Genomic DNA, 23,513 nt, shown 5'->3' with positions numbered 1-23,513 from the left:
TCATGTATTTTGAATGCCATAGCCAAAATCCAAAACTACATCTCTAATATCACCATCACGTTGTCTTTAATAAACTCGTTCCAAATTTAATTGTCAGAGTATATAATAACACAATAACATACAACAAAGCGCGGGACACAAAGTTGATGAGACGGACATCAATTTTAAGTAACAATAAAACAGCAACTTCAATAAAAGTAGGATTACTTAGGAAGTTTTGGATAGATGCGTCCTTTCGTTAATGCTCAATGCTTTTCAATCACAGCATGGAGAAAGCGAACATATACCTGACTAAAACAACATTTTTCATTTTTGAATGGATATATTGTACACTGGACTCTCGAACTGTCCTGAAAATTCAAAAGAGTTTCTAAATCTAAATAATATGATAACTAATTGTTAATCATAAATGATTTTAGTAAAGTTATAATCACCTGATCGGTCACATCCGTTACATCTATTGGTGAGTCCGAACAACTTCTGCCAAAGTTCTGTAGACAGGTATAATAAGGAGTCATATAATCCCATTGTACAGTGTAACTCCTTGTTGTTGTAATACCCGTGAGTGATGTTCTGACTGTTGATGTCAAAGAGTTTTCTCTGTTCAGATATCTTAAGTAACCTCCATTGCGGGCTTGTATTGTGAAAATAAGCCTTCAAAATCAAAAAGAACATGATTATCAAGCATATGAAATTATCCAAAAAGCAAGACGGATCAAGAAGTTTCATTTTTTGCCATACTTACTTGTCTCTGTGGCCGAATGTGGGTAGATATATTGCACTATTGTTAGTATTTGTTCTTGAACATACATAACTTGTTGTAATAGGGTAATCTTCAGTGGCAGGACAACTAAATGTGCGAAAACTGCTGGATGATCCTGTAATTATAAAAAAAAACCATGCAATTTACATTATGCAGTGTGCTGTAAACTTTGTAATGGTAGACAGATTCAGGTATTTTACCATGATTTTTTTTTAAATATTCAAATATATATTCTAAAGTAAAACTGATTCGATAAAGAGATGCAGATACTAGCATTGAATATACATGCATGGTGGAGGGAAAAAAACTTTATAATAATTCGATGAAGTACACATAAAGCATCGATCAGTCCGCATTCCGCAAATCAAATCGTCCCAAACAAAATAGGTTTAATAACGAATTTAGTTCATTATTAATATTTGACTCAAAAAGAAATTTAATCATTTATAAGGAATGTTTTTTTTACTCAATAACCTGGGTAGGGCAAGTTGTTATAAAAAAAATAGAAAAATTCCTTAAAAGAAGAAAATGCAATTTTCTTTTGATTTACAATGTATAAAAATTTTATTATTAATATTGTCACATTATATTGATTTAGAAAGGTCAAATGTTTTACTACAATGAGTACAATCTAACCTATCACATATTCCAATTTCATCTGTCCATAAACAATGCCATAAGTAAAATATGTCACAAAATGTTCAGGGTCCAAAGGTGGAGGTGTACCAGAAGCGACAAACTTTGCATGAAATTCTATTTCTGCTTCATTTAAATCCCGTTTGTTTGTAAATCTGATCGGCTGTGGACCGGTCTCACTTGAATCTGTCGGTGTCGTCACAGTTTCATGAGAGGGATTATGTAACTTGATTTCAGCATATAGGATTGATGTTTCCTCTGTAACTGTTTTGTAATATAATAACAACTTTAGTTGTATGTTTAGATCAGTGGTGGATGATTGAAAATTAAAATTTCAGATAGGTTTGATTCACAAGAAAATCATAAGTTGTGTTAGCATTAATGGTTGTTCAAAGCTAAAGAAATCATATCTATGTAAGATTTGAATAAGATGTTTTTACATATTGTAAGGAAACGGTTTTACTAGAGTTATTTCTTGAGTACTGTTCAGATGTCTTTTCATGCTTATTTCTATCCGTCTAAGCAATTTCATACACGACAAGTATAGTGTATATATAGTTTTATTAAATACGGCTCTATTATACTTTGGCCAGAAGAGGTACACATTCTATTCCATTTCCTAACATATTGATTAGCAAAACGACGTTTCTGTGCAATAAAATATCATATTGCACTTTCGAGCTCAATTTATAAATGAAAGTGCATAGCACGAGCCATCACCTTCAATGAAATTGAAATAGCCAGATCAAATCGCTTCGAATAAATGAATCGAGCTAATAAAAAATGTATCGGAAGCTAATCGGAATTCAATGGTTGTTTGAAAAATCCGACAGCACTGGAGCTATTAAAAGAAGATTTGCCGATACAACTAATTCAGAAATCATTGGAAATATTAAGCAAAAGGATACTGAAAACATACGAAAATCGACAGACCAAGGGCTGAGGCTTTTAACCAAATATTGACGTGAAAATGAAACGTTAGTCAGTACAGAAAGAGTATTGCCTCAGGAATTAGACTCCATTCTATCTACACCCAAGCTCGAACTCCATCCAAGAGAAAAACAGTAAAATAGAGCCTTATGTAATAAAACAGTTACTAAACTTGAACTTGATCAAAATGAGATTTCATGGAACAGAGTGCAACAATATTGAATTCGGCTTTGCCTCGTTTAATATTGTTGCACTCTGCTCCATAAAACCACATATTGATCTCGTTCAACTGCAGTAATTGTATATTGTTGTATAGCAATATGATTTCACCATAGAAAGCAATGCAACGTCAGCGTGCAATACATTGTCATATTGTATTAGTGCAAATATAAATAAAATTTGTGACGTTATCCGTGACAAAAGTTCTTTTCAAGACTAAATTAGATTCCCATACAATGAAAGGGTTATTGGATGAATACTGTGGAATATTATCCCGAGTAGAATTTTATATTACACGAGTTTGCGAGTGCAATAAACATTTTTCTCATATTCATAGAATAACCCTACAATTTTATTGTTTTTGTATTATTATATAGGTGCATAAAGGTTTGTTTAAGGGCTAGGACGGAGTTCGTTCTCACTTTTTTCATATCTTATGTGGCAGTTAGTCCCAGGCTGATGACAAGTGTTATATTTCAATTTATAGTATTTGTCTTTTTTTCTCAGATTTCATTATTATTCATACATTCTGTTACATATGTTTTCTTTGGCGACAACCATTCAGAATATGGTATGGCTAAAGTTTCCTGGTAAAAGAAAAATTGTACATAATCGTGTAGATTTTAACCACCAATCGAATGGACGAGAGAAAAATAAAATATTTACTTAGGTTATTTCCTCCTTTTTATCATTTATTGTATGGTTTTAATGTCAGCGGTATACCGATAACATAACTATTTAAAATATAAATATTTAAATAATGATGTCAGACAACAGTTTAACTGCGAACATACTTCTGTCACATTGATTGCCTCCAAAGCCAGAGGTACAAGAGCAAGACTCTACTATTTCATTTGTACAGTTTCCTGGATAACATCGGGTGCTATCTGATCGCCATGAACACGCCTCTGAAAGTAAATTTGATGGTGATATTTCAATACATTCTGCTTATTTAGTCTACAGCAATAACATCCGGTAAAATGAATTGGAATTTGAAAATCGAGTAATATGATATCGCTTCTTTTTACAGTAAAATGACATAATGCGCAACCCTAACTGGTTTAAATGCGCATCAATATATGTTGTGTTGCTTGTAAACCGAACAAGTACGATGAAGGCAGATGTTCCATTTACACAACTGGAAGATATTTGTATTGAATTGGCCTTTAGATAGTGTCTGGTGAAACCATGTTCTGGTTTATTGGGGGTTCGATTTATACAGCTTTAACAGTATCTTTATGAACCAAATTGATCCAATTTGAAACCAAAAAGACATGTGGATTTTTTTTAAATTTGTTTGAAATTTTGTTTGGTAATGGGTGCTTGTCACTTTCGTTTCTTTTTTTTCTTTTTTTTTTTGTTTTGTTTTGTTTTGTTTTGTTTTTGTTTGTTTGTTTGTTTATTTGTTTTTGTTTTTTGCTTTTTTGTTTTGTATATTGTGTCTTTTTTCTTTGAATTTATCTATCAATTTATGACTTACTTTTACATTGTTTTCTGTCTCCATCATAATGACGTGTATACCCCCTGAAGTATCTCTTGTCTACTACCTCGTACTGACACCATTCACAATAGTTATCACTGGGTGTCGAACATCTCCGGTGGTTACAGTTAGTAATCTGAGGACATACTTGAATAAAAATTATAAAGAAAACTTTATACTCATTGATAAAAAAAACTTTCAATCATTTTTCATGGCAAATCAACATTTAAGCCTCCTTTAAAATATAACTTTTTGTAAATATTTCTGAGTACATGTATCTGTAGTTTGCTCATAAAAACAAATATGACTGTTCTGTTAGACAAATTAATTTCAACAGCGATAGTTTCCAAATTGCTACCTACCCATAAATGATGTATGTATTCTAACAATAAAAGTTTATTGCATATCACTACATACATGTATGATTGGAAAAATATTTACTGTTAATGTAGCAAACCATGTTTTCCTCGACAAAAAAAAGATATCAATTAACAACACATCGACATTTCTTTTGATTTATATTCAGTTGAGTTTGAATAAATATTTTTTATCAAAGTTCACATTAAGGTAAAACATTTAAACTAATGGAAAGAGTAACCATGAAAACCAAGGTTATAGCGGTAATCGAAAGAAGGTAATTCAGGGACAAAGACCAGACATGGAAAACAGACATACACGACAATGAACACAAAGAAACTAAAGCAAATCAGAAACTCGGACTCTTAAAACTGGGAGCATGGACCAGGTGCACCGGTAGGGTAAGCGTCCTCTGCTTTTCTAGAAACAACCGCCGAGCTGCTCATAAAAAGTCCGGGGTAGACAAACGAGGAAAGGAAAACTATGATCCGTTGAATAAATCAGTTTTCATGGTGCAGAAGGATACACCATAACAATCCACGAGTTCATGATGACGACCATAAAACTTCTGTAGTGATGACTTCAATCTTGTAGGAACATAACCCTGTTCCAGAAACCTATTTGTTAGAGTTCTAGCGCGATACAAAAAGTCTGCACAGTTCCGGCAAGCTTTGGCATAACGTATGAGTTGTGATATGAACACTCCATACGCAGGTGCTGAAGGGGTGTTGCCACAGATGAAAGGAAAGTTAACAATTCTGAATGAAAAGTCATCACGTTTGTCGTAAAATTTGGTCAATAGTTTCCTTTGCCATCGATTTCTAAGTATAGGTCAAGATATCAGGCTGACTTCACAGTGTCTGTAGTATCCTTTATCTCAAGTTCTTTTGGGTAGATGCGAGGTATCGAATCCCCGAAATTAGGATTGTTTAAAGATAATACGTCATCTATATAGTAGAAACTGAGATTAAAGAATCTAGCCAAACGATATTCTTTTTTTCCGAATCAGATCAGCTATAAAGTCAGCCTCATACGAGTGAAGGAATAGGTCAGCAAGTAAAGGAGCACAATTTGTCCCCATTGGAATGCCGACCATTTCTTGAAAAACACGTCCACCACACTGGACAAATATGTTGTCGATTTGGAATTCCAGCATTTTGTAAACATCTTCCTCTTTATATTTGGAAGATGATTTGGAATTATTTCTTACAAAGTATGAGGAATCTCTACCAAGAACTATATATTTGTATTTAGGTGTACCATCTTTTTTGGAAAAAACAACGATGTATTATGTTTTTAAGTCGGGATTTTAACTGAGTATATGGAATAGAAGTATACAGTGTCGAAAAACCATAGGTTTTAATGCTATTATATTCAGATAATAGTCTTGAACTGATTGTCTCCAAAAGATCTTTCGAATTTTTCAGGATCCACATTGAATTAATACCACTACGGGAGTAACAAGCGTTGTGGTAGGACTGCAGACCCGTTTTGACAGTTGTGAGTATAGAAGTCAAAGTTTCGAAACAGGTTTGGTGGTACATTTTGTAGATCCAGCAATGAAACGTTGTGTGTATGGATTCTTGTGGAGTTTAGGAATCCAGTACGTAGACGGTAAATCACAATCATCATCCTTGGTAGAGAGACCAAAAGAGGATAGCAGATTTATGTTTTTCGACAATCTCTTCTTTGGAGAGTGTGGTAGCAGTATATGTCTTATCACTGCTATTATTTTCTACGTCTACCTCTGATATACATTTGATGTAAAACGTTTTGCAGACAAAAGCAATGTTGTTTTGGGCTTTGTCTGCTGGTACGACAACATATTCGCTATGTATAGTAGACAATGTTTTTGCTACATCGGGGTCTTTGAAAACTGGTGTAGGCTTTGCACTCATTGACCTACTTAAAACTTTCATTCGTTTCAAATTAAAGACCTCACGGCCTTTAGAAATATATAATTATAATCAGTTTGTTTTATAAAGTAAACACTATGTAGCAGTGAAACAATGAATAATTATCGAGCTATCATTTCCCAAGAACTTGTATATGGATAGCTCATATGCAATCGGGAAAAGTCTATTTAGTTTCTAATAGTTAATGTCAAGCTTGACCTATTTTGGTTTTTTTATGAAGTTTTCATGCAAATTAATACAAAAAAAATACTGAATATAGTTTTGTCAAACACTGCACACTTCTGTGTATATTGTATTGTATGGGCTGACTAACTATCTTGAAAAAAGAAAACAAAATTCATTTTTCATTTTAGATTATTGGTCGATATTAATTTTAGGAGTTAGAACACAATATCTTTGAGATTAAATCTTTTAAATTATTTCTTTGTGTATGTGGTTTTAGTACTCTATATTTCTCATACATATTTTTTGATAAACTTACTTAGACATTGACCACCGTAGGCATAGAAACCATCTTGACAATTCGTGCAGTAGTTAGGGGACGTACATGTACCTCCTCCACGGTTGCGAGTGACACCAGTTCTGTAAACTATCTTATCATATGAATAAGGTTCATCACATGCAGCTTCCAATAATGTTTTCCCGTTACATTTTGCTAAAAATAAGAATAATTCTGAATGAAATGTCATCACGTTTGTCGTAAAGTTTGGTCAATAGTTTTTCTTAACCATCGATTTCTAAATATAGGTCAAGATATGAGACTTCACAGTGTCTGTAGTATCCTTTATCTCAAGTTCTTTTGGGTAGATGCGATGTATCAAATCCCCGTAATTAGGATTGTTTAAAGATAATACGTGATCTACATAGCGAAGACTGAGATTGAAGGATCTGGCTAAACGATATTCTTTCTTTCTGATCAGATCAGCTATAAAGTCAGCCCTCATTATTTTGATATGAATGTAAGATAGAGCAATTCATTTCCTTGCTCTTTGTTGAAACACGTTCTTAAACATGCTTTTTGCTCTTGCATTACCAAATTAGATCTCAATGAAAGTCAGAAGCCATTTGACCTTTAAAGAGTACTTAGGCTTCTGGAACAGAGTTATGTTGCTACAAGATTGAAGTCATCACTATAGAAGTTTTATGGTCGTCATCATGAACTCGTGGATCGTTATGGTGTATCCATCAACACCATGAAAACTGATTTATTCAACGGGTCATAGTTTTCCTTTCCTCGTTTGTCTACCCCGGACTTGACTTTTTATGAGCAACTCGAAGGGTGTTTCTAGAAAAGCAGAGGACGCTTACCCTACCGGTGCACCTGGTCCATGCTCCCAGTTTTAGGTGGAATCCGGGTTGCTCATTTACTTTTGTTACTTTGTATGTATGATTTTAGTTACTTTATGTTCTTTGTTGTGTATGTCTGTTTTCCATGTCTGGTCTTTGTCCCTGGATTACATTATTTTGATTATCGCTATAACCTTGGTTCCCTTGATTACCCTAAGACCGTCTGGTAGGAAAGTAGGATAAATCTTCATGATTGTAGCCATGTGAAAAGTCTTTTTGTCTCTTGTTAAATCATGGTCTAAAATTTTGGCAAAGTTTTCAAATGCAAAGTCGTGTATCGAAGGTTCTGCTTAACATTTTACCGTCAAATAGTTAGTCCGACAAGCAGAATGATAAAAAGCATTACTAAGTCAGGATTTATTAGAAATCCTGAACAACATTTATAAATGAACCTTAAAGCAACCTCCTCAAGACCATTCTTTCTCTCATCAGAAAGCAGCTTGTGTAATGTTTTATTTTTGTGAGTATTCCTTTTACATATAAAACAAAGAGCATTACTACTTTCCAGTAAATTGGCTAAAGATTCAAAAGAACTGGGGTTTCCACCAACAGCAAGCTTTTGTTTGTTTATATTATTTGTACGGAGCAATAATTCTCCAGTATTTTGCTTACTGGTGTATCTTTTGAAACATGAGTGGTGGTATTGCACTATGCATGGCTCTGAAGACATCTTTGCGTAAAGCAGATGAACGAAACAAACTATCACGTCCAGGTTTTAATGCTTTCAACGTTTCTCATCAGTTTCGTCTTTACAAATAACACATTTGTCAAATCAAACGCAAAACGCCCTTGTTTCGCATCAGAAGGTGCGAATTTCAAAGAGGTATCAAAACTGTTCATCAATATTAATGTACTAATCAAACGCACCAAATATACAAACACACCGAACAACAACAATAATAATCGCCAAGTTATAACTAAAACAACCCGAAAAAACAATACGGAACCATGAAAACAAATCAAGCGAATAAAAAATGCGTGTAAACTTGTAGCGATTCGTCAACCAGCTGACTTTAAACAGCAATGACAAAATCGTTGCTGTTTTGAAAGTAAAATCAAATCGAATTCGGGAAAAGTATGTAAAAAAGTCGGAATCACAATATGACAAATTCCACCACTTTTAAAAAAAATATTTAACTTCATGAATTATTTAAAAATCGTTGTTTTATTTCAAATCACGCATTGTTGCTTTGCTTTTATCGTAAAACAATTTACTTTCAAAAAGCCATTAATTAAATAAATCGAGGTAAAAAAGGTTTAAAAAAATATAAATATACACAACTTTCCACAGGTGTGCATGTATTCAATTCTGCAAAAACGATTTCAAAATATATAAAATCTATATCGAATCGTTCATGGGGTCGTTAACTCATATAGGGTGTTACACTTAAATCGTATTTAAATCCATAAAGGGACCACTTTTGACCCTTTACGACACGAGAAAGTTGAATACTTAATTGGCTGTCTGAAATCTTAAAATAATCTAAATCTAAACAATAACATTCAATGAGACTTTAGGTAATTTAAACTTTTTAATTAGAAGACTGTTTTAATCTCCGCCGCTCGGCTAAATGTACTTTCACCGTAACAAAAAAAGAGACGACACAAATCTTCTTTGCTCCCTGTAATTGTATAATCGACCTCAATGACATTTTCCCTATAATTTATACACATTTTTTACTCCAAAAACATTTGTATTTGTCATACTTACGATAACAAGATGGGTAATGATCATACTCCGGACAGCAGTACCGTAAAAGTGACTGGCGATATCTGACAAAAAGAAAAACTCACACTCCATTACTTTATTTTATTACTTTTATTGTGTATTAGTCGCAATACATATCGACGCCACGACTTCCTTGTTCATGGCACATAAAAACAACGGGAAAAACTGAAAACAATGCTACGCATAGACATAATTTTAACGTTACATTGCAGAATTCTCATAATCCAGAGATTCATAAAACATTTGATCTTGAATTTTAAACTACTTTTTTTCAAATACAATTGGGCGAATCTAAATATTTACTGTCTTATATTTACACTTTCTTGTTGTAAAACTGCTTAAAATGTTTCATTATTTCTTCCGTATACTCTTTCGTTTTCTACTTGTTATTCCAACGAACTTAAATTGCTTTATTCTATGCAATTTGGAATTTAGATGAATATCGACGGGTTTATTGCTTGATTTTCCTTCTTATTGTATCTGTTGGCACATATTGATTTGCAACTGAGGAATAATGTCCTGCCTTCGAGATATCTTTCAATTTCGCCTTAATGCTATGCATTTTCTCACCATGAAGATAATGTGTTTTGAAGTCTAAAAAGGTACAAGTATTTGATCATTTTAGCAGAAAGACAAAAAGATATTACTTATAGCCTGTGCATCTCCATGCGTCCCATGCACCACAACTGTAAGAGTATGAGGTCTTGGTTCCGTAGTAATGCTGGCAAATACTGAAGAAGAGATAGTCAACTGATAGAACGTTTCCGAGATTTGACATTATTTAAAACTACATTTTAAAAAGGCTTTTATTCTTATTACTGTAAATATTAGGTACTGAAATAAATTAACATCTATAGTATCCAGTTTCTATTAGAATATACCTGTGCATGTAATTGAATACAAAGTTTTATATTTTTACATCACAATTTTTACCATCTTTTAATATCATTATGTGTATAAACTGTATTTTTTCACAGTTCACAGTCATGTTCTAGTAAGATATAATAGGTAATGTCGTACTGATTTCATACTAACATGGCTAGAAAAAGATAAATAAGTGCAATTCAGTGGTTTAAGGTGTACTTTGAGTTTTTTACATTCCCTGTGTGTTATGCTTTGAAACAATCCATTAGTCGGTGTGAAATGTTGTTATCTGTATTCAGTAGTTGAAAGGTACATTTCAGTAATAGAGAAATTTACAAAAACGAAATTATTAAACAAAACATTGTTCAGAATATTTCAGAATATTTAAATACTCATATCAATTATTTCCTGTAGACATCAAATGAATACGTCCAAGCATATGCAACCTTTACTTAGTTAAAATACCATTAATGGCTTTTATGAATCACATTACCGAGAAACCAAACGTATGTAAAACACTGATAGAATTTTTAATAACGTAAAAATTAAAACAGAAGACTATGTTATTATGCAAGTCATAGATACCAAAACTTACCTGTTAAATGTTTATGAAAATTGAATTTAAAAAGGCAATTAATCTATCGCGATTCATAATCAGGGAATTTGAATTTCCAGCGCCTATGAATCAGTTGAACTGTGATTTCAAAAAGTCAATTCTTAAAGTGAAAGTAAATAGGTAATTAAATACGATGTGCCGAAGAAAGTGCAAAGTTTGGACTTTTCCTCTATAGTTTCAACCCAAAATATACGGAAAAAGAGACAGAGGCACAACGGGAAAAATCAAATGGCTACTTCAGAAGAGTGTTCGTGTTGCCGGAAAGTTTTCGAATATTTCTCTTTAATAATTTGAGCATTTGTAAGATTGACAAGACAGTATTGTTTTGGTGATTAGAAAAAACGGTAGGAACTCACGTCATGAGCTAATCGGAAGCTATCGGTAAAAATCAATAAAGCCTGTTTATAATCTTCCTTCAGAAAAAGTACTGCAAGATGGCGATCCACATATATTTCGATTTTGCATAGGCTTGTGCATTTTAATGGAGCTCATTTTGCACGAAAGGTGTTGGTTGTTATTGTTTTTTACATGGGTATATTTTTTCTTAAGAGCCTAACTAAATGCAAAGCTGGTCTTTTCCTTTTTTATTATTTACCAAACTAAACTTGAAATTTAAAAGACAACTGATACAAGTTCGTCTGCCTCATACCAATTTAATCGAGCGATATGAAGTTTCAATCTCAAGGATGAGACAATATATCTTCAATTGTATTCGATGTGTTACTGGATTAACTACCTTCCACACTTTACAACTGCTAGCCGCTGTAAAGTAGCTAAATTGGTAAGTCAATGTTGCTCTGTCATAGGATGCACTGCGGTTTTTAATTATAAATTAAGTGCATTGAAATTACCAAAAAAGCTGAATGCTTGTCAAGTTTTTGTTAAAAGTTTATTTGCCCATGTCTGAAAAGATAAGATCCTCTGTCGGAAGGGAATGTTTTATTTTGATTTTTATTTTCAAATAATGGCATACTTCAATGTAATAATGATTGTGATTTTGGATCCATGCACTGGCTTTGCATTTTTAAAACGCATTTTATTTTGAGTTTTAGTCTAAACATAATTAGATAAAATGTTCTGAAAATATCTCTGATACATGTACACAAATATTTATACGCAGGTGCAGCTAAAATAAATATTAATATTTTCGATTGATCTCATTTAATCTTAGCGTAGGTTTTATGGTGATTTTTATTGCGGTTATCTTATTTTATCATTTTCAGATATTTGTTCTCAATTTCCAACTTATTTACTACGTTTACATCGTGAAACGTAGTTTAGATAAATGCTATTTTCCTAGTATGTATAGTGTTTGACACATGTACGGAGCTGCATTATTGTTGCTAGATAATTACAGGATTATACTCAATCGCAATATGACGGGTACCGTTGGTGAAGCTTACCCTTCCGAAGCACCTGATTTCACTCCCCTTTTATGTGGGAGTTCATATTTCTAGTACTTAAAGTCTGACGATTTGTTTCCCTAATATTTAGTTTGTATGTGTTTTCTTTTTTTTATTTGGTTCCTACATTGTTCATGTAGATTGTCTTTTTTTCATGTGTTCACGTTTAGGCATGTTTTGAGAGGTTGATGTATTTGAACCACATTACTGCTGACGCTTCGGTATTTTTTACGAAATTTCCAACGTCAAAGGTACCCGAGGGTATTTACCAGCCTAGTAGTAAGACTTGTCGGAATGCGAAAAATAACAGATTGTATACTAAAAGTTATAATGTAACATCAAAACTTCATTCTATGATTATATGAGTACTTCTTGTTTATAATATTTTTTGATAGATCTTCCTATGTTTTCGGTTCTAATATTGTAGCATACCAACATTTGCAAAATTTTAACAATTCGATGTATTTGCTTAGGACAAAGATACCAAATGGAATTCATCAGACTAGCATTCAGACCAATAAAATATTATAAATTAGTCACCGATCGTAAAAAAGTCACAATACATAAATCCCTCTAACACAAATACTTTATTTCATGATATAACTTCTGTATGCTGAATTTGACTTCTTTGGTATTTCGTAATAACAAGACATACCGAGAATTGCCCTGTTTTTAGCCTTTTTTATGCAGAACAAACACAACGTTAATAAAAACACCATTGGACACCAGACAACAAAGTATGTATATTTATTTTTATAAGTACAAAAGCGCTTTTGAAAAACCTCATATGCAATTCCGTTCCTCCACAACCCGACCCAAGTCAGAAAAAAGCTTGCCAGACGACCTTTACCACTGCTGGAGTAATAGTTTTTTTGGCCTTGGATATTTCTCATCAATTGACTGGCAAGCACTAATAAGTTAACTACCTATCCTACATGCTTTGGAAAGTGTTGATTTTACCCAAAAAATGTTTGGCTGGGTAAAAGATTCTGCAAATATTGTATGCTCTACAATGTGTATCATGCAGATCACAAATTGGATCACTAGGTCACAGATCGACATTAAATCATGTGATAATGTATTTAATGACTAGAAATAACTACACAATGACCCACATTCACAGGTATGACTATGCCGGGGGACTTTATAAACACTTCGATGCATTACAAGGGCGTTAAAAAATCCCTCAGTCCGTCATGTAATATAAATACCATATATATGAGAGCAAACCGGGTCTTAAAGTATTGAGTATATATGTTAGCACGAAAAAGACAGCTAAACCGACTACAGCAATAGTCAGCTGATGGTCAGTGTCACTCATATCGTGCAAATGATTAGCTAACACTGTATTACGAAAGATTTTTCGGGATTTTAGTGGTTTATATCTACAAAGGCAGTAATGGATATACGGAAAGTGCTATCGTTTTCAAATTTATTGTTGTAGTGTTATTTAATAATACATTCTTTACGAAAATTTATATTTGAGCAAACAATTTTTTATGCAGTATAAGATATGTTACTATATACATACTTAGCTCCTTTAACGACGATACTGGCGACTGATAAAACTACTAAAACAAAGCTAGCATTTCCCATCCTAATGCTGGTTATTTCTGCTCAATAAATATTGGTGTGGATATTGTCCTGTTTAAAATTTTATTTTAAAATATGAATTAAAGACTATGAAATTAAAAGCTTAATGAATGTTTGGACATATAACGAATATCGTTGAATATTCCTCAACTGAGAAGTCTGGGGACTTACTTTGTTTGTATTTGATTACTGAACTACATAAACATACATGCAAGCAAAGGTACACAGCAGGATCATCTACTACTTGTTCAACAAAAGGGTTGTTTGTACGGCTGACTAATAATTTATACATGTAAATTCTCAAAAAACTCTTCAGACACAAAATAGGGCGAGATATTCAGCTAACTTCAATAAACACTTTCGCTCAATTGGCTCAAAAATAGTGAAAATCATACTGCCACCAAATTTCACGGTTTACAACAATGGTTATTAGACATCTGTTAACTCTAAGTTTATGTTCTAGATCTTTCCAGACAAGCCAACACTTACGCCCATATAGAAGAAAAAAATAACAGTATAGTATTTTTTTTTCTAGTTATTGTTTTAAGGGAAATATTTGAATTATTCCAAATTGGTTATAACTCACAGAACATTTATCTGGCCTTTCCTATCCTTGTATCGATGTCTTAATGTGCCCCACTATTTGATATCATGGAGCAACCAGGGTAGTTAAAGTACATGTACTTAATTTCTTCAATGGCCTGGTTGCTGAGTGTTTCAAAATTTATTCTCATGATTTTTGTTTCCTAGGTCTTGAACTTAAGCCCTTTTTTTTTCTGCATGGTACCTGAGTCTGGATGTTCCGTATTGCATGCGTTGTTAGTATTTGTTAGGAGTGAGAAACCGTCTGCATGAACTAGGTCTTTGGGTTTTGTATCGATTAGTCCATCTTATTCATGTATTATTGGTTGTTGTCTGTCTCATGACTCAACTGATAGCAACAAGCAAGGGTGAAAATAGTCAACCTTGAACTAAGATGTAATTAATAGCTTTATGACTGGTTTTACATAACGAATATTGTTAAATATTCTTCAAGTGAGAAGTCTGTAGGTATGTGATTAATGTGAACTACATAAACATCCATACCAGCAAAGGTATATAGCAGAGTCATCTACTTGTTAGACAAAAGATCTTCCTCTACAGCTTACTAATAATTTGTCAATAGTGATGGTGGGACAACAAAATATATTGTGAAATTGTTTACTCGCGTAGTAGTATACATGTGGATTCTCAAAAAACTCTTAAGAGACACAACATTAATAGAGCGAGATACTCAGCTATCTTCAATAAAAACTTTCCGTGCTTCTTCCTTTGCAATGTGCTTTTTGTTGCCCAAAAGAAACAAAAGTTTTCAAAGTCTTGATATGTTTTATATCACCGCTAAAGACAAGACAAATAAATCACTTACTTTGTCTCTATTTGTTACGGTTTTTTTTTCATTTTGAGACCAAAAAGCCAATTCGTTGTAGTTTTTGTATAGTGTATTATTCTAAACTTCATACTTTCCAACCTACTTAGTCCTCTTCGTGTCCTCAGGCTCATAAGTTCTCCACATATTTTCGCCAGTCATTCTTATCTTTGGCAAGTACATTTGCGTTTTCCAAGATGTATCCTTGTACTATAAGTTCCTTCTCTGATGTTCGCCTCCAATTAATTTTTAGTCGACCTTGTTTTCTTTTTCAATCCGGATTTCAAATTATTGATTATCTGGTAATGTCGTATTGGTCTTTGTGAAGAATGTGATCAATATATCTCCATTTTCTTCTTATATCTGTGATGATGTCTTCTTGTTGACATTTTCATACAGTTCCCTGTTCGATATTTTATAAGGCCGACATATCTGTATAATGGTTCTCCGACATGACGACTCTAGTTTATGTTCTAGATTTTTCCAGAGAAACAAACACTCACAGACATAGAGTAGAACGAATTTAAAAGTACTGAAAAAGTTCTTTTGGTTTTAAGTTAAGTATTTTAATTATTCCATATAGTTGTAACATAAAAAACATTTGTCGAGTGTTTTATTCTCATAACTTTCGTTTTCTTGGTATTGAAGTTAAGCCCATTTTCTGCATGGTACCTGAGTCTGGATGTGCCGTCTTGCATGCGTTCATGGTCATTTGCAAGAAATGCAGGATCGTCTGCATGATGAAGGTCTTCAAGCTTTGTATTGATGAGCCATCTTATTCAACTATTATCGGTTGTTGCCCCTGTCTCATGACTCAATCGATAGCAGCAAACAGTTCTAACATCGTTTGGAATTTTTCATGCATCATTAATTTGATCCTCAATCCTATACAAAAACACCTAGATGAACTGTCCCGTACTACCATACATCGTGTACTAAGTTTGAGCCCTAGATTAATCCACGAGGAGGAATGACCCGGCCAGCTAAAGCTATATTTTTATATAGCCTAGCTGGCCGAGTGGTCTAGGGCGCTGGACTTCGTGCAGGCGGTGTTGCCATAGATTTCACAGCGGTACGAGTTCGAGTCCGGCGGAGGGAACGACCAAAAATTTACATTGCAAATTTGACAGTTCCAACATCGATTCTAATGATGTTAGAATATATATATAAAGGTCTGAAAAATTCCCAACGATGTAAGAAAAGTCAAATTAGCTAGACAAATTTTTCGTGTGGCCGAGTGGTTTACATTCTTGGCTATGTACATGGAGAAAACATGTACGTAAGAAGAAAAGTAAAAAGAAACTCACTAATAGGTGGTCATTGGACTTCATTTTCATAACTGATAATGGAGTATTATTCCTGATTACTGGTTGTTTCTACATATTACAGTTATTCGATAACAAGACTCGTTTATCGAGCTTTCACAATAAATTTCACCAACGGTCTCTATGCCTTATGGTTATAGTTTTAAAAAAAAGCAACCTGATTCCTGTCAAAATTGAATAATTCACACTAGGACTAGGCGATTTGCTCTGTAAAAACGGGATAATAGTTTTACCAATGACTAAACAGATATCATACACGTTTTATGTTGTATATATATCTATTACGATAAAGGTTATGAATAGCCGGCTAGCTTATAATGCAGTGATTAAAACTAATAAATTTTAGTGTTGTATTCATGTGTTGCATGGATTCCTTGCCCAGTATTTTTTAAGAAACTTTGAGAGGGAACAAATACAATGAGGCCCTCTTTTATTAGGGAAAAGTCCTTAGTGAGTGCGTATTATCTATAGAAAAAATAATTTAAGAAACAGGTTGACTTACGGTTTGTTTTCCATATAGTGGTCAGGTACATTCTTGTTTACGTTCACGGTTTAACGCCTTCGAATTCAATTCTTTTCATGACAAAGTGTATTTATGATAATATGATATTTCAAGTTTGAATAACAAATTTTTAAATTTGAATGATTTTTTTAGTACATTCTTGTTTAAAGTTATTTTTAATTTGAACATAGAGTACGTGGTTTTAAGTGTTTTCCCATTTATCAAATAAAAAGTTCTTACATCACTGAAAGGCGTTAGATTTTGTTTAAATGAGATATATTATACTTTATTAGAAAGACACATTCTAATTTTTTTTTCATACTAGAAACGATGTTTTATGTAATGGAAATTTTTGAAGCGTGCAAGTTGGCTGCTCTTAAATAATATTTTACCTCTATGTCACCAAAAGGTCTTCAAACCCAATACACAGATTCAAGTTAGCCCGGAAAGCATGGATACCACCAGTTATATCATCCACGGTAACATAACGATAACAAATCTGCAACAATCAAATTAAAAATTAATATAACGACACAAAAACTCATTAATGACCAATATCTCCTGACTGTGGATCGGCGCAGAACTATCTGGGGTCTGCCTTAACCATCCCTATTAATGTAAGTTCAAAAATGAACTGAAACAACGAACAAGCACGCCATAAATATCATAACTGTTAATAATTCAAGTTGTGAATTTTGCTGTTTAAATATGGAAAATTTATTCTAGTGACGATAAAACCTTTTCCTGGGCAGTTTGTTAGGTTTTAAACATATTTTAAAGAAGCAGGAATAGTTATATTGTTCAAATAGAATTGGTTTATAAAAAATGATACTATCAAGGTTAACGTTGAACAATAATTAAATGAATCGCAATAGAAACTGAATAAATTAAAACACACAAAATCATGCACGGCATGTTTTCTCCAAAGCTATGTCTCTACTATTGCTTTGTAATTCACGACTATTGATTGTATATTTATTGTTATTTTGGATTTTTTTGCTTGGTAAAATTATGCCCACACGTACAGGAGTAACGAAATTGAAAAACTTGAAAGACGAATGCAATTATTGATTTTTTGGGGGTGGCTTCTTTTTTTTGCGGGGTGGGGGGGGGGGTGTATAATTCGCGCAAGCAAAGTGAGATAAAAACGACTTTACCATTTCTAAATAATTATTTCTCGAGATAAGTTGACAGTAAGTTGTTTTGCAAGTAAGTGATTTTGAAAGAGTAATCAAGGGAACCAAAATTCGAGGGGAAATCAATAAAATTAAATCCAGGGACAAAGAACAGACATAGAAAAAAGAAAAAAACAACAAAAAAAAACATAAAATAACTAAAATAATACGTACAACGTAACAAAAGTAGATGAGCAACACGGACCCCATCTTGGTTTATATTGTTGATTTTCGCCATATACTATCCTTATTTATTCATACATTATAACTATGTAAAATGAGGTTTCTATGTGAGTACATTTTGATGTCTTTTATCCCTGTTCTTTAGAAGAAATACCCAAAGCCCATGTATGGATAGAGGGTCGTAAAGAAAGAAAAAACAAATTACAATATTCAAGAAATGCTTTCAAACCGGTAGTTAACTCAATTGCTACCAAAAAGGTGAAAGTTCCTGCTTCCTACAAAACAACCGCCGTGTTATTCGTTAAAGGTCGCGTTGGTTGAAATACAGGAATTACATTAATGAATGACAGATGGAAATGGAATGTCATACCGGAATATCCATATTAAGTCAGGTCTTGAAAACCATATAACTTTATGACTAATGACTCTAGTTTATTGCAAACATAACCTAGATGTAATATAGATGCAATTTGATATTATAGGAGAGTCATTTTAAGGGATCCTATCAAAGTTTTGCTTCTAACGGACTCAACTTGTCAGTCGATATTTGTTTATAAGCTTGGCTGCCTTATTCAATAAATATATTGTTAAACTGAAAAAAGTAATTTTTTTCTAATTTCTCCTGTTTATTTTACAGAGACAAGGTTTCTTGTGGGGGCTTCCTGGTCACAAGTGTGACAAATAAGAGTGCTTTACAAAACTGAATTATAATAATTTACTTTGACGTTACTGGCTCAAATAATACAAGAATAATCGATAGTGCAATCATTCGTATTATATAAGGCATTTTTGTCCTACAAAAATAAAAACATTTTTAAGCCAGGAGAGACAATACATGTGGGTCAAAACTTTAAATCACAATATACAGACAAGTATTTTTAAGAATAGGTGGATCCCTGAATGTTGTTACAGTTATATGGGAAATGGGAAAAGTTTTCCGTTTTTCGTTCTTCGATTCTTTATATTTATAGAACTTACGGATTATAAATTAAAATTAAAGGTAGACATAAAAAGCATACAAATAAAACTAAACGAACAATGAAAGTACAATATTGATTGCTAAACCAGCCTCATATCTTGACTCAGACATCGATGGTAAAGGAAAAATTTTGACCAAACTATACGATAAACGCGATGAATTTTAATTCCATATTGTTAACTTTCCTTTCGTCTGTGGCAACATCTCTTCAACATAATGGTGTTCTACATTATGATTTACTTTTGCGTTGACTGTAATTTACATGAAAGAGAAGTAAGCTCGTAAAAGCTCATTAGTGTTTAGATGTCTAAAGACAATTTTGTTTGTAATAAATGTAGCAACGCATTCTATTCCCTAACACTGTCTGCCAAAGCTGGAAACACTGTTTAAATATCAAACGCAAATAAAGATTTAACTTTCTCCTGATTCTTACTTTTGAATGTAAAAAGGCTCTGTGTAATTATCTAATAAAATGATTTAGAATAGTCCTGTCTGCTTTCTCTTTCAGGAAAAAAAAATATCTTAAATACATGTATATGTACAATGTACACTTATCGTACATGTCCCTTTATGTATTCGATATTCTATATGCATTTTTACGCATTTGTGTGTGTACAAAATCCTGTCTCTTAAGATTATTGTATATAATGTATAATGTAAAATTACAACATTTTTTTCGTATTTAGTATACACTTTTTTTAACACACGCCAAAAAAATAAAACTATTATAAACCCTGATCCATAATTATATAAAAGCTGTCTTTGCCGAACACTTTACGAGGTGCATAGATTAACATCTAAATTCTCAACGGTCATGTGTAAATGTCTACATGTAGTTTTAGTATTTGTTATGAAAGATATAGTCTGATATTGGTTCCAAGCTCCTGTCGTGGTATATGTAGTCAGTAGTTCAGCTTTTTGTCGTTTTTTTTAAATATTCATGCAGATTGTAGCGTCTTATTTTGTGTTAACAAAGTTTTATTTTATATCATTCAGCTGCATCATATAACACATTTAATTCGTTTCTTTCCAAAGTTTCGCCTCCTGAAAATCTTGAAAAATAAAGGCAGGGTTGTGAACATGGAGAGGTTGGAACAATGCATTTTACGTTGTAATGTTATATATCCATGGCTTCGCTGCGAATTATTTGGGGTTTCATGGTAAAAATATCTACGTGACATTTAAACAAAAATCGTTTTGTCAATCTGATTTGACAAGACCGTAGGAGATAACGAAATATATGATAAAATAATGAACACCCATATAGATGCATTTATTTCAATCTTTCAGGACTACTTACTTACCCAGTTTTAAAAATGTATCAAATCTATCAGAGTGAACCCTTACATTATTTCAACTACATATTTTTGGAGTTTTGTTTTATTCTCCTGGTATATGTAACACAAGAAATGCAGATAGATATTCTATAATATGACAGGTCTTTTCATTCCTCGTTGCCAGAAGAAATTTATAAGAAATATAATTGAATGATCGTATTGTTGAAACTCATTGCCGACAATATCAGTACTTCACCAAGTGTAACAGTGCTGTTTGGTGAAGTTACAATGAAGATGGCAATTATTTCTTATTATTGTTTACATGAGTTCTTTGTATTGATTGTATTCGTGAGTAGAAAAAGTAATCAAAGATACCAAGATTTTAATGGAAATCAAAAGATCATTATCCAGGGATAAAAAGGTCAGGGCAAACAGAAACACCCACAACACAGAACATAAATCACCAAAAAGGGTACTACAAAACCAGTTTACAAATCAATATATACCAGTATATTTCCTAGTTAATAAAGATTTATTTGTGCTATAGGAACAAACAGGGATCGGTTTTCCGACTCGCGTGGTCTTGACATTGCTTTTCGGATGTTTCGAGTATATTTACCACCATGCCAGCAAGGAAACTCATTGCTGCGTATATAGTTAACTTAATGCATATGGTATCCATCTTTTTTTCACAAGTCTTATAATGCGTGCTTTCGTCATACAAATACGATATTTCACGTTAATTTGCAAAATTATCGGGTATTTTGCGAAGTTATCGAGTTATAACACAAAAGTATCGAGTTATTATAAAAGCACCGCCTTATAACGCGAAAATATTCTTTTCAGTCTACCAAAATATGCTCGCTGGGCTTTTGTTAATTTTGAACATAATGTTTGTCCAACAAATGCATAAACAATTTATATGGATAAAGTTAAATAACTTTGGCACTGTTTGTCGGCAATTTGGCAAATTGAAATGACATGTATTTATAATTATATTAATTATATAATTATATTAAAGGGTTTTGCAGAATGTAATATTTTATTTTCCATTTTATGGAAACAAACATATACAAACATCTGCATTGTAAAATGTAAAAGATACCATCAATATAAATGCAGGCGGAGTACAAATAACCACGACAGTGATGTTGTTTACGAAATCTTTAATTGGTGAATAAAAAACATTGACATAGGCCATTACCATCGAGGCATTCGGGAAGTTTGCACAGAACATCGTAGAGGGAATTTATGAGTTTTATTATCCATAGATATTTTCTACATGAACAATATCCTTTTTGTTCTGGTGATTTAAACTAAGTAAGATGCCATCAGTTGTTTTTCATTACCTATGGATACACGTGTTTGTTTAAAACACTTTTTAGTTGCTTTTCATTTGTTAATAAATGTAACAATATGTAATACACCTATATGAAATATATTTTCTTTCAAAACAAGACTTATTTTTCAATGTTTAATATTGTTTATCACTTGATGGCAATTATTTTCGGCGTGGAATTGATTTTTGCAAGGCGATGATAGTCATACCATTGTTTTGCTGTTATGAATGTTGTATGATCACACATTTTATGAAGATAAATCTTATTTTTTTCGGATCGTATAGAGGCATACTATTATGTTTATGTGTATTTATTCTATTTTAAGGGGTATTTTACATAGATAACAGTGTAAGCATCCAAGTGTTTACTGAATGACGAAAAACAATTAAAACAATACACAACAGAAAAACGGACCCAAACTATGCATCTGGCCCATGCTCCCAGTCATCTGTTTATTTGCTTTTGTTTCTTTATACGTGCTATTTTTATAACTTCATGTTCTTTATTGTGTGTGTGTGTGTGTGTGTGCGTGTGTGTGCTTTTTTTCCTCTCTAGTGTTTATCCGTGGAATATCCTTATGATTTCCGTTTGAATCTTGGTTCCCTTGATTGCTGTTTTTTGTGAACATTTACATTCTTCTTGTGATATAAGTTGTTTTCAAACTCAGAAAACAAGGACAATCTCGCTTATATTTTATCTAAAACCTAAGAAGTTTGATAAATTTACAAAGTAGTTGATATTGATGCAAATATGAATATTTTCATATTAAATCTACTCCAAAGGTCCACTTTAACTGATACGTGAATGCAAATGCGTGATTTAAATTGGGTCTTTCTGCCCTGATATTTAAGGAAACTTTTGTCTAATTCTCATGACCATTTGGCTGTACAGCCATATTACTTCCTCGTAATAATTTTACAGCGTAAACGATATCGCAAAGAAAGTTTTGTAATTGAATAATAATACAAAATCTATTTTTTGTTTATATATTATAGACTATATGTAATATATATAATTCTTATATAGAATTATAACATTAATACTTACCAAATCACCTGTGACTTCATACCAACCAGTTTTTCTTGGTATAATTTAACGGCCTATTTTCCGAACACAGGTATTTCTCTTTGTCACAATTCAAGTGCGTAAAATAAGAGAAATATGAAGTATTCATATCAGAATTTAAAGTCCATACATTTTATGCTATTTTTTTTTTTTAAAATTGCTATCATAACTATTGTATTGAATAAATGATACACACGCTTTTAACTTTCTAAAATATTTTAAACTTCCATATTTATTAAGTTAAAGGATAAAGATTATTTATGTTCGTGCTTTAGCTGTAGAGACAACAATATTTTTATTATTAATGTAAAAAGTGTCTTTTCCGTGCAAGATTCTTTAAAAATTGACATACTTTTAGTACCGATTAACTTTTAAAGTGCTATAAATGTTGATTTTGACCTGTCCA

At 32.6% G+C, this 23,513-nt stretch overlaps 1 protein-coding gene across 6 annotated transcripts in view; it reads right to left on the bottom strand.

Annotated features, from left to right (window-relative positions):
- The window catches only part of LOC148627454 (uncharacterized), a 56,684-nt gene extending 33,470 nt beyond the window's left edge, over positions 1-23,214 (bottom strand). For 2 of the 6 annotated variants that reach the window (XM_088573545.1, XM_088573554.1), the window contains exons 1-10: positions 23,090-23,214; positions 13,792-17,587; positions 10,025-10,108; positions 9,360-9,421; positions 6,783-6,956; positions 4,029-4,175; positions 3,343-3,456; positions 1,400-1,663; positions 746-878; positions 435-654 (exon numbers count right to left, since the gene is read on the bottom strand). In XM_088573545.1, the coding sequence (XP_088429671.1) occupies positions 435-654; positions 746-878; positions 1,400-1,663; positions 3,343-3,456; positions 4,029-4,175; positions 6,783-6,956; positions 9,360-9,421; positions 10,025-10,108; positions 13,792-13,856 (1,263 nt within the window). In that variant the 5' untranslated portion in view covers positions 13,857-17,587; positions 23,090-23,214. The remainder of the gene's footprint in view (positions 1-434; positions 655-745; positions 879-1,399; positions 1,664-3,342; positions 3,457-4,028; positions 4,176-6,782; positions 6,957-9,359; positions 9,422-10,024; positions 10,109-13,791; positions 17,588-23,089) is intronic. The other 4 variants (XM_088573514.1, XM_088573532.1, XM_088573523.1 and 1 more) reach the window with 4 other exon arrangements.
- Positions 23,215-23,513: the final 299 nt, after the last annotated feature.

This window comes from Perna viridis, chromosome 1 (genome assembly GCF_037379345.1).
Source record: "Perna viridis isolate PV_CMFRI_1.1 ecotype Kerala chromosome 1, ASM3737934v1, whole genome shotgun sequence".
In the NCBI taxonomy this organism is placed as follows: Eukaryota; Metazoa; Mollusca; class Bivalvia; order Mytilida; family Mytilidae; genus Perna; species Perna viridis.
The sequence above is the reverse complement of the archived record's forward strand: the minus strand, read 5'-3'. Positions and strand labels throughout refer to the sequence as shown.